General features: G+C 43.9%; 1 protein-coding gene across 9 annotated transcripts in view; it reads right to left on the reverse strand.

Annotated features, from left to right (window-relative positions):
• The window catches only part of MIER1 (MIER1 transcriptional regulator), a 63,697-nt gene that overhangs the window by 32,834 nt on the left and 18,252 nt on the right, over positions 1-12,611 (reverse strand). For 8 of the 9 annotated variants that reach the window (XR_003766016.1, XM_029082966.1, XM_029082960.1 and 5 more), the window contains exons 2-3: positions 5,576-5,600; positions 2,148-2,293 (exon numbers count right to left, since the gene is read on the reverse strand). Coding sequence is in view for 8 of the 9 variants with exons in the window: in XM_029082966.1 (XP_028938799.1) it covers positions 2,148-2,293; positions 5,576-5,600 (171 nt within the window). In the remaining variant the exon portion in view is untranslated. Of the gene's footprint in view, positions 1-2,147; positions 2,294-5,575; positions 5,601-9,653; positions 9,724-12,611 lie in introns of those variants that run through there. The other variant, XM_029082964.2, reaches the window with a different exon arrangement.

Genomic DNA, 12,611 nt, shown 5'->3' on the forward strand with positions numbered 1-12,611 from the left:
AATGAGGGGAAAAAGAAAGAGGAGAGAAGGAAGAGAAAGGTAAGAGAGCACCTGAGACGCTGTCTCCAACTTCTTCTGTACCCGGAGTATTTTAAATTTCCCTTACCTTCTCCTATTTCTACCCACGATACTGCTTGATTACCATGTAACGACAACTTTTCTTGAGCACATGCGCACATTTCAAAGAAGGAACTCCCCGATGAAGCTATAGATATCACACTAGCACATTCTGACCCTTCTTTTCTTTCTATTCTGGCACGGGCTGCTATCGCTGCCTATGAAAACGATCTTCTATGACTTCAAAATATTTTTGGGGGGGAGGAGAGAATTAAATGGTGGAGACAATTACACAAGTAAATATGGTTATATTCTCTAAAGCAGAGATTGCCCTGTGAGCCGGAGGAGGAAGAGAGGATGTCACTGAAACGGACCAATGTCGGAAAAGTAGCCGAAAGGTGAGAAACTGTTCTTCCTACTGAGATTGTGGGACATGGACCTAGCCTGACCTGATGAGCCTCTATCTTCCCCAGCGCTCACAACAGTGCTTGACGCATAGTAAGCACTTAAATGATACAATTATTATTTTATTAAGGCAGCGAGGTGGGGTAGTTTCTGCATGGAGATGGACTTGCACAGGGGGAGGACAAGAATCAAAGGGAAGCGGGCAAAGAAGATCCAATCTCAAATGCTCTCTTGCCTTCTGCTTCTTGAACAGTGTGGCCTGGTGGAACCAAGTTTCTAATCCTGGTTCTGCCACTTGCCTGCTGGGAGACCTTGGGCAAGTTGCTTACCTTCTCTGTGTCTCCATTTCCCTATCTGTAAAAATGTGGACTGTGGGGCAGGGTCTGCTTCTGACCTGCTTACACTATTAACTCTAGTGCTTAGGGCAACATTTGACACATACTAAGTATTTAGCCAAGTCCTTCTATCCTTATTGCTAGTTTTAAGTCATCTTATAGGATCTGCATAAATGAATAATGGATTGATGCAACAAAAGCAAGACAATGAGGCAAATACAGCATACTTAAAACACATTTTGTTGCTCCTTATTAAATACTCAGTGGCAGTTTGGCATCACTTACCAAACAGCCCATTTCAAGCAAAAGCAGGTATTTCAATTTGATGACGAAAAATATGCCTTCAAATTCAACTCAACATGGCAAACAGTTGTACTTTCCATTCCAATTCTTTAAAAAGGAATTTAGAAATGAATGGTGCAAAAATATTTCTCTGCATCATTTCTGTGTTCAAATTTTTGAAATCAATGGACGAAGAGATAGAAACTCCCACTCCAAACAAAAAGGGAGGATCACGACAGTGCCAGAAATCAAACAAGGAGTGATTACACTTGATCGTCCAAGTTTAGATTTGCCATCTGGCATTGTTAGCATGTGCCTACCCAGTTGAAGCCCTCCCGGCTTTACTGGACTGAATCTGTTCAAATCATTCACCCAGAAGGGAACCCCAAAAACCTAGGAGTGAAAGTAGTTGGACCTGAAGATGGGTCATGGAAGTAAGGAGAAGTAGCACGGCCTAGTGGAGAGACCACGGGCTTGGGAGTCGGAAGGACTTGGGTTTTAATCCCGGCTCTGCCACTTGCCTGTGTGACCCTGGGCAAGTCACTTCACTTCTCTGGGCCTCAGTCGCCTCATCTGAAAAATGGGAATTAAGACTGTGAGCCCCATGAGGGACAGGGGCTGTGTCCAACCTGATTTGCTTGAATGTACCCCAGCGCTTAGTACAGTGTCTGAAACAGTAAGCATTTCACAAATACCATTGAGAAAAAACTTGGGAGGGCGGGGGGGAAGCTGTGCCCCTTCATTTCCTCCCAATGATGGCACTTTCCCTGCATTCTCTGCCACTGACTTTTAAGTCCTGCCTACTTCCTCTACGCAACTCCACCTCTGACCTGGGCTGTCATCTAGGGATTTTTTTTCAGTGATCAGTGTTCCAGTACTCCAAAATAGCAGAGTCAAACGTGAAAGAGGCAGCCCAAGGCAGCTGCGGGCAAAGAGGGGGAGTCACTTGAAAGGAAAGTTGAAGGAATGCAATTAATTGAAAGTTACATGCACACAATACATCAAAGCATATTGGTGAAGTAGAAACTGTTTCCCAAAGCAAAACTCAATCTTAAGGTTATTATTTACCCTTGCAAGATCCTCTATTTCAGAACTGAAATTTGTTTCTCCTTCCATCATTTCCTCCTCTTCTAATGTCCGTTCATCATCAAAGTCATGAACCAGCATGTCAGCTGATGGGTCAAATTCATGGTCGTCTGATGTTGCTGAACCGCCTAGTAAATAATATTTTAAGAGAATTTGGTCAATCAAATCAATCTCCATCAATCAATAGCATTCACTGAGCACTTCCGGTGTGCTCAGCACTGTATCAAGCACTTGTGAAAGTACAGAGTCAGAAGGGAGTCAGAAGAACCTGGGTTCTAATCCCAGTTCCGCCACTTGTCTTCTGTGTGACCTGTGTGAAGTAATTTCCCTTCTCTGTGCCTCAATTACCTCATCTGTAAAATGGGGATTAACACTCCGAGTCCCCTGTGGGATCTGGATGGTGTCCAACCTGATTAGCTTGTACCTAACCTAGTGCCTATCACATAGTAAGCATTTAAATACCATGAAAATAATGCTAATACAAAAACCCAAGGCTCCAACAGTTACTGGCACATCACATTTTGGCATGGGGGCCGAGAGTGGTGATTTTATAATAATAAGTTGGTATTTGTTAAGCGCTTACTATGTGCCAAGCACTGTTCTAAGTGCTGGGGTAGATACAGAGGAATCAGGTTGTCCCACGTGGGGCTCACAGTCTTAATCCCCATTTTACAGATGAGGTAACTGAGGCACAGAGAAGTTAAGTGACTTGCCCACAGTCACACAGCTGACAAGTGGCAGAGCTGGGATTCGAACTCATGACCTCTGACTCCAAATCGCGTGCTCTTTCCACTGAGCCACGCTGCTCCTCAAGAAGCAATGTGAGCTAGCAGGGAGAAGCTGTCTGGCTTAATGGGAGCCAGGGGACCTGAGTTCTAATCCCCGTTCTGCTACTTGCCTGCTGTGTGGGCTTGGGCAAGTCTCTTGACTTCTCTGCACCTGAGTTTCCTCCCCTATAAAATAAGGATTAAATACATTCTCCCTTCTCTTGGGCTGGGCCCAATCTGATTATTCTATATCTATTGAACTTGGCACACGATAAGCACTTTAGTCTCACAATTACTCTAGCTTCCTGGTTTTCCAGGAAGTCATTATTCTCCAAGTATCTGCCACCAATTTGGGCCCCGCCCTACTTCCATGTCATCGTCCGCCATCCCCCTGCCTCTCTGCTCAGGTGGTGGGGTGATGGCCTGGGAGGGGTAGGCTTGGAGACGGTGCTGAGGAAATGAAGCACCCCAGAACAAGTTTTCTTGAGGTGGCTGGAAGCTATTATGTAGGCCCCTGCCCCTCCATGCCCTCACTGGGTTTATTCACATGCAGAATAAATTTGTATAATGTGAAGCCATGTTATGAGTCACTGAGTCCACGGGAAGCAGGGGGCTAGTTCTTGAGATTTCCAAAGTTAAGATGGATACTTGCATCTCTGGGGATGCAGGTCTCATTTCACAAGCTTTTCAGTGCACATTTGTGAGAACTGGGCTTAAGTGTTTGCTACCACGGGTCCCTGTTCTCCGTCTCTCTCCGATCATCTTTCAATCAGAGTGGGGGAATGGGGATCCTGTCTTCAAGCCTCCTCTCCCCTCCTCCTCCCCCCACTATTATGTGTTTTCTCTGAAGTTCTTCGGCACTGTAAGAACCATTCAGTTAACCGAGGCTTTGGTTAACCACGGTGTAGAGTTTTCTACCTGAGATCAAGTCCTTCCTTTGGAAGGTAAAGGAAAACAAAACTGCCCTTTTATTAAAAGAATCTCTGTTCTCAAGGGAGGACGGGGAAGAGAAAAAGGGCATGAGAGACAGCGAAGGAGGAAGAAAGTGTAGGAAAAGGAGAAAGTAAAGAAAGTTGTGTGGTGCTAATTAGCTTTATAAAAGGCTCTTTTATAGTGTACTCCTCTAGGCAAGAACTTGGAGATGTTAATTGTTTTAAGCAGTGATATCCCAGGTCAACTACCATGTCTGAAGCCTGAAACTAAATGCACAGTGCACTGTTTGTGGCTTTTAAGCATTTCTTTCTTAACCCCGAAGCTGAGGCCTGGGCCGAAGTGAGAAAGTATATTAGTTCACGGATACACTAAAGACCGGTTTATTCATTCATTCAGTTGTATTTATTGAGTGTTTACTGTGTGCAAAGCACTTTACTAAGTACTTCGGAGAGTAAAATATAACAATAAACAGATGCGCGCTCCCTGCCCACAGTGTGTTTACAGGTTTAGGATTCTAACCTCCTTTTGTGTTCACAATACCTCTTTGAGGGAGGTCAATACTGATGCTGAATATCTTGCTCAGGGTGAAGCTAGGTAAGTAGAATTAGAACGAGGTACAGGTCCTGACACCATACAACAATTTCAGTAGAGGGAGACTGAATTTACAAAATAATAATAATAAAAATTAAAAATCACCCATGGAGTGATTTCTGGGACTTACAAACTCAAAAATCTCTGATTTCTGGAGGCCTTGAGATAGGAAAGGTGAGAGAAAGATGGTGGTCAAGAGATAAGAGCCGTTCATGGTTAAGGCAGAGGAACAGAACCAAGATTCCCTAAATTTCCCCTATCTACAAGGAAAATGAAATGAAAATGACACTTTTTTTGAGGAAACAATTATCTTCAAGATTTAGTGATTTACTAGTTGAAATGAATAAGTGGAATCTTTTTTGAAAAGCAATTACAGGAAATGAACAAACTGTTCCAATGAGTAATAATGTTTAATTATCCTAAGCAGTTATTTGTGCTACGGTAATCTTACAAGCTAAACGATGATGCTTTTTTCCTAATATTTTTATATTAATAAAAAAATGCAACTTCAGACACCTCATAGATCCTGAGCATTTTAGAGTTTCTGTTTCGCATACAAGTGATTTATCGTGACCATTATGCTTTCTGAAGGGTCTTATTTGTGCACAATATCTTTCTTGCAGCTAATTAACCCGTCAGCACCTTCATGTTGCAGAATGGATATTTCACTACACCCTATCTGGGCCTAACAGCTCCCTCAATATGGAAACATGAAAGGCCATGAAAATCTGAGGGTGGTTTTATCTTCTCAATTCTTCCCCCGAAGTTCAAAAGGTCACCAAAAGCTAACTTTAAAAATGTTCTCGGGGAAAACCCAAGACTGTAGAAATTACCTCATCTTCTGCCCTAAAAGATCTTCCTAGGTCTTAAAGATATTTTGAAACTTATAGGAGAGTCTATTTCTTTACCCAAGCATTCAACCAGAGGCTCAGGAGTATTCAAAGCCTCAAATTTCCATTCTTCTCTAACCTTTATTACTGTCTCCATTCAACTTCATATGACTTAAAAAGGGTAGAAGCCAGGCAAAATTTAAATCACTCTTTCATCACTATTTCTCACCTAAATGTTGTACAAATGATAAATATGTAGCAAGACAATGAAATAATAATAGATATTTACCTGGACTTGAAGACTCAACAGAAGGCTGGGGGTGGGATGGGGAGAGGAGAGGAAGAAAAGAAAAAAAAAGTTATGAGTTTCCATGTTTTTACAAATACGAAGATGACAGAATATGTTCATGACTCATGATACAAAAAATGTCTTTCCACCCCATGTGCTATACAACATCAATTGCTCTGAATAGGCTTAATGCAAAACATTAAATCATTTATTATATAATTCTACCCATGCTATATTTAGACAAGTGAATAGGATGTACCATTTAGAGAAAAAAAATGAAGTTCCTGACTGAAAAGAAAAATGCACAACAGTTACATTCCAAACGCACATCCAGCTTCCCGATAATATCTCCTAAATTTAGGGACCATTTTTAGTTTGTGGTAGAACAATGTAATATGAAAAAGAAATGGCTCCTAGGAATCTGGGGCAACATAAAGCATGATTAAATGATCTAATGCTCGATGACCTCTGGCTCGACACGGAAAAGAAAATTACTAAATTAGGTGCTCTCCCAGGTGCTTAGTACAGTGCTCTGCCTACAGTAAGAGCTCCATGAATATGACTGACTGATGATATTTTGGTTAGGGTAGAGGATAAAAGAAATGAAATGCTGATCCCTTTCCATTGCTCCCCCCCCGCCTCGCAAATGGCACTACTGAATATTCCTTAAAAAAGGGATCTGGTTGAGTGAATTTAGCCTATATTGTTTATTAATGTATTCATAATAACAAAGAAAGTTAGAAATTTTAACTTAAAAGGAACAGAACAAAAAGAGAACTTCGGCATACCCAAACAAACACATTTAGGGGCCTCCTTTCTGGTTTGGCTAAGGAAAAGACAAAAATATCGGTCACCTAGCATAGATCTTCTTAGGAATTATTTCTTTAAATTTAATCTGAAAAAAGCTCAGAGTAACAATTCCACTTCAAACAGCAGACACTTCCTGAACAGTGTTCTATTCAAAACATCCAGGAAGCCAAAGAGGAAACAGGTCCGGGCACTACAAATATGACACAGAACAACATAAAAAGGGACCTTTTAGGTGCCTTTTAGATCAAAAGTTGTGGATCTGCCTTTAGCCTCTTCAGCCACACATTTCCAGGTGAACTTCACCGTCACTGGTGTCTTTTTCAAATATGAAGGACAACTCTATATCCAAAAAGTGTATGGGAGAAGCGATCATCCACTGAAGACACTTTACGTGCCATCACCTCATTCTTTTTTCTTTCCTGAGTGATTTCTGGAAAAGGACTATTTTCTTCAGGGAGGCAACTGGGCATTTTCTCTCAAATGTTATGAAAAATACATGTGAGGGACAATCAGTTCTTCCTTGCGTCTTCACTACAAGTTTTGGATAGAACCTCGTTAATCCTTGTTAAACCTTCCTTAATCAGATGTTCTTTGAGGCCTTCCCCGACTAAGCCCTCATTTCTTCTACTCTTCTTCTTCTTCTACTCCCTCTCCCTCTGTGTCGCCCTTGCACTTGGATTTGTACCTTTTAAGCACGATAATCACCCCACCCTCAGCCCCATACAGCACTTATGTACATATCTGGAATTGATTTTAATGTTTGTCTTCCCCTAGGAGTTGTAAACGCCTTCTGGGGAGGGAACATGGGAACATGTCTACCAACTGTTTTACTGTACTCTCTCAAGAGTTAGTAGTCTACTCTGCACATAATAAGCATTCAGTATGACTGATCAAATCAAGAACGTGATCATAGCTATAGAAGAACTGGGTATATTTTATTGAGTATTAACTACACTCAAGATTGGAAAGACTCCTTAGGTGTTTTCTCTTCGGGGGTACACTCAAAAAAATTACGCATTCAGCAGTGTTCCTGCTGCATTCTTTCCACAACTACACTCCACCAAATGCCTCCTTAAATTCCAATCCTCGGATGCCTCTCACAAAAAGGAACCGTCCGCAAGTACAGAAGCATTAACGGACAGCGATGTCAAGCCAAATAACACGTTTATTTGGGTTTGTGTCAAGCCACTATTCCTACTCAAAGTGCTATTCTTCAGAAATATAGCCAAGGTGGTGCCAATGAGCAGTTCAGCTCTTTAACAACGGGTTTGGAAAAGAGTGCATATAAGAGGGTTTCCATTTTGCTGAACACCTTTCTTACAGTGCCAAAACAGCTCTGGCTCAAAGTGGATTTAACCACCACTCAAGTTTACTGACACCGTGCAAATCAATACTGAAAAAAATCTATATAGATTAGACCATATCATTTTCTCCAACAAAAGACCGCTTACTGATTGAGGGCCAAGGCTGGGGGCCAGATGAGCCACTCCAACATCAGTTATTTTATTTAAACTAATTTATATCAATGTCTGCTTCTAGGCAGTAAACGCACTGAGGGCAGAGAACGTGTCTACCAACTCTGTCCTAGTGTACTCTCCCAAGCACTTAGTACAGTGCTCTGCACACAGTAAGTGCTCAATAAATACCACTGTTGATGACGATGCTTGGGTTGTAGTGGGCCAACTGATGCTTTTGATCACAGATGACTGCAACAAATGGTAGCCACAATAAAGACCTAAGTCAGGTTTGGCCAAGAGGCTGGACTTGCCCAGTGTGAACCTAGTGATTTGGCAAGTGATTTCGCTTACGGATGGGGTAGTCGCTGGCCACTGTTCCCTGGTGTGCTCTTCCCAAGCTCCAGGCCTGGTTCCACCCCCTCAAACAGTCTTGATTCAGCACGTCCCCTCCAATGCCCCAACAAAATCACCCATGGCCCTCCAGGTCCGACTCTAGTCACTGCTCTGGGCGACCACGAGTCTCCATGCCTGGCCTCCGCCCCTCTGTATCTTCCCCAGTACTTAGAACAGTGCTTGGCACACAGTAAGTGCCTAACAAGTACCATAATTAAATTATTACTGACTGCTTAGATAAGCCCCAGCACCAGCCAACTCAATAGGCCCCTTAAGGGAAAGAGCAAAGTGCCTGAGGGGTGGAGGGGAAAGTGTGGGTAAAGATGAATGGGGGAGGGAGAATCAGAAAAGGGTCCAAATGGAAGGAGTGGGCCAGGCTGACTCCAGACTTCTTGCTGCCCCAAAGCAGGGAAAAATTAGTAGCCGCCCCCCCCCCACCCCGTGTCATGCAATGTCACTATGTCACATACAGTGAAGCAATGTCATCCCGTGGAAGGCCTTACAAATCCCAGAGTGTTGAGTGTTTTCTGAGGGAGGCCCTGAACACCCTGACCATCACCCCAACCCTTGCTCCAGAGCCACACAGTTCCTTCTCCCAGGTCCCTGCTTCCATGTTCCAGGCGCCTCTTCCAGCAGGCGGGAACTTTTAAATTTAGCATTTTTTAATTGCCCAGGCCTGCAACCCACCCTTACACAGCCAATAAGTGCTCAAGAAATGACCTCATATGCTTACTACCGAAAAGTGGCCCTGTGAACGGGGAGAGGGGAGAGAGTGAGTCGGAGAGAGGATGGGTGGTAGAAGGGGAGCGGATCATTTACATGTACCCTCTGTGCACATACAGCGGATCTGCCGATAAGATTTTTTTTTTCCCCAACTTGGCTTTCACCCAGCTGTATATTTTACCAGCCTCAACATTAGATCTCAACAGCATGCTAACTGTGACCCACAGTGCACACTCCACAGAAAACCATCCTCCAGGACACTTCTCCCTTTCTAGCTTTCATTACGGATCAATAAGCAGCTTAAAAAACAAAAATGACAGCAATTTCTAAGCGGCGAGAAAGAAACGTTCAGTTGAGAAATCCCCAGGACTACTCTCCTCTGCAAACGTCCTCTAGCGTAATGGAAGAGAGGACAGAGCAGCTAAAATAATTGTTGGGGGGAGGAGAGGGTTAACACTGTGATGCCCCTGATGAGGGAGGCTCCCCATTTCTTAGAGGAATCACTACCCCAGGATAACCGTAAATACAGTGGATTGTGTGGAAAGAGGAGGGAGGACTTCCACCAAGAGAGATTTACTGGCGCCAACTGAGAATTGACTAGGATCCCCATACAGATGGAGGTGGAGGGTGAGGCCGACCACTTATTAGATGACCTGTGGCTTCAGCATAGCAACTGGACATGCACAGTGACAAACCTGAGTTTTACGTAGCCAGAGACTCATTAGAGAAGCAGTGTGGCCCAGTGGCTAGAGCACGGGCCCGGGAGTCAGAAGGACCTGGGTTCTAATCCTCGCTCCGCCATCTGTCTGCTGTGTGACCTTGAGCAAGTCACTTCATTTCTCGATGCCTCAGTTACCTCACCTGCAAAATGGGAATTAAGACTGTGAGCTCCAAGTGGGTCGGGGACCGTGGCCAATCTGATTAGCTTGTATCTCCACCAGTGCTTAGTACAGCACCTGGCACAGAGTAAGCGCTTAGCAAATGCCATACAAAAAGGAAAAAAAAAATACGGTCATGCAAAGCATATGTAACACACAGGTGCACACTTCACCTATGCTGAAAGCTGTATGGATGTAGAACACTAATAATAACTTAGTGGTATTTGTTAAGTGCTTACTACGTGTCAGGCAGTGTACTAAGTGCCAGCAGTACATACAAGTTAATCAGGTTGGACACGGTACCTATCCTAAATGGGGCTCACCACCTTAATCCCCATTTTACAGATGAGGTCACTGAGGCCCAGGGAAGTGAGGTGACTTGCCCAAGGTCACCCAGCAGACAAGTGGCAGAGCTGGGATTAGAACCCAGGCCCTTCTGACTCCCAGGCCCGGGGTCTGGCCGCTAAGCCAAGCTGCTTCAAGGAAGTGGCCATCACCACCCTGCCCAGCCTGGGTGGCGATCACACAAAGTGCGGGTGATAAAACATGAGCCCCATTTCAGGTCAGGGGGCTTTCTCTCTCCAGGGGCTCGGCTGGTGCTTGGGCAGAGAGGGGGTGCTCTGCCGGAGGACAGCCATCTTTCGGGGGTCCCAAGCGATTCAACTCTACTACAGTACAGTCGTCGCTTGCTGTGGCATATCTTTGATTTGCTCTGGGCCAGTAGCACTTAGAACAGGACCTGACACGTAGTAAGCGCTTAACAAGTACCATTATTATTACCCAAATACCCCCGGTGTCACTGGCAGACAGGGAATGGAATCTAGTCTGGTTGGGGTCCTGGCTAATGTCTACTAATTATTGTACTCTCCCAAGCACTAAGTGCTCTACACAGAATAGTGCTCAATAAATATGACTGATTGTTAGGAGGAAGACCCAGTGGAAGGAAAGTGGAAGGAAAGTGGAAGCAGCACAGGAATTCTGTTCTCCCGCCCGCCCAAAAACAAAAAAGTGGTTCTTCAGACTCAATAACCAAAGATGCCAATGCAGAGGGAAGACAAGTAGAGTAATAATGTGCATTTGGCTAAACCAAGGACTTGAGGGATCTGCCATGCAAGAGGGAAAAAGTGAAAACTGGGCCAGATCACTAAAAGGAGTACAAAGAAATAGCACAACTATGTAGGGGCGAGATCAGAATAATCAAAAACTGGAAAGGAGATGCAGCTACCACAAGATTAAAATAAAAGGAAACAAAAAGAACTGACTTGACTAAGTTAAGCAAAAGAGGAGTCCAAGGGGAAACGTTCAACAGAGAGGAAGGGAAAACAATCAATAGATGACTGCGAAAGAGACTTCAAAATTTTCTCTCATTTGTCTTTCCAAAAGAGATCCACAAAAGTAAACTGATAAAGCAAGTTCCACTTGGAATGGAAAGTTGGAAAGTCCAGAACACAGGAAGGGGCTTGTAAAACGGATTTAAACAATAATTTTAAAAGACCCCTTGTATTTAAAGCAAGTTCTGTTGACACTTTCCAGGATATTTTAATGGGAAGATGATACTGCAGAGTCTTGAGCTATTATGTTTGAGAACTGGAGGAAAATGAGAGATGCCCTGAAAAAACTGAATCCATCAATCAGTGGTATTTACTGAGCTCTCACCCTATGCAGAGCATTGAACTAAGCGTTTGGGAGAGCCCGATACAAGGGAGTTTGTAGACGCATTCGCTGTCCACATGGAGTTTACAATCTAAAGGGGGAGGCAGACATTAAAATTACAGATAGGTACATAAATGCTGTGGGGCCGAGGGTGGGATGAATATCAAGGGCTTAAGGGGTACAGATCTAAGTGCAAAGATAATGCAGAAAGGAGAGGGAGTAGGGGAAAAGACAGCTTAATTGGGGAAGGTCTCTTGGAGGAGATGTGATTCTAACGGGTAAACGTGTTCAACTCTGAAAGGGGGAGCGGGGAGACCCCGGCTGTACAGGTCACTCAGTTTAACAATCGATCCCACGAAAGATGCTGGAATAAATGATCAAACAGTTGGCAACCAGCTAGAAGAACTTATGATACTGGGAAGGATCCAACACCCTCTGTGATGAGAAAATTGTTTCAGGTACACTGGATCTTTATCTTTCTCACGGAAAAACCTCGGAATGGTTCCTTCCCAGCTTGAGCCAGCTAGGAGAGTACCAGATGGAAGTAGAAGTTTCCAACTCCCTAACCTATTTGATTGGTTGATTGAGTCTTCTCTGATCTTAAGCATCCTAGCTGGGACTTCCCAGTAATGACTTTGGAGCAAAGTCAAGCTCTGCAAAGGGGCAGCAATATATGGAACCCATCTAAGACTGCGATGAGCCTTTCGATTCCACTTTACATTGCAATCCTCACTGTCCAACTGGATCTTGACCATCCTACTGGAAAGTGAGTGCTCAGCTGGGTCAAAGATTGCACACAAAAAAGCAATCGTCAATGGCTCGGTGTCGACCTAGGGGGATGCACTCATCGGTACCCTACGGGGATTTGTCTTAGGCCTGGTTCTATTCAACGTTTTTATTGACGATCTGGACAAAGAATTGAGAACACGCTCATCGAATTGCTACCCAATTGGGCAGGGCAGCTAACACTCTGCGTGACAGGGATACAATTCAAAGTGACTTAGATAAACTGGAAAAAATGGCCCTACAAAACAGGATGAAATTCAACAGGGACAAGAACAAGGGAGTACACTTAGGGTGGGGGTGGAGAGGGGAACTACAGGATGTGGAAACCTTAATCCG

The sequence above is a fragment of the Ornithorhynchus anatinus genome, chromosome 18, assembly GCF_004115215.2.
Source record: "Ornithorhynchus anatinus isolate Pmale09 chromosome 18, mOrnAna1.pri.v4, whole genome shotgun sequence".
NCBI lineage: Eukaryota > Metazoa > Chordata > Mammalia > Monotremata > Ornithorhynchidae > Ornithorhynchus > Ornithorhynchus anatinus.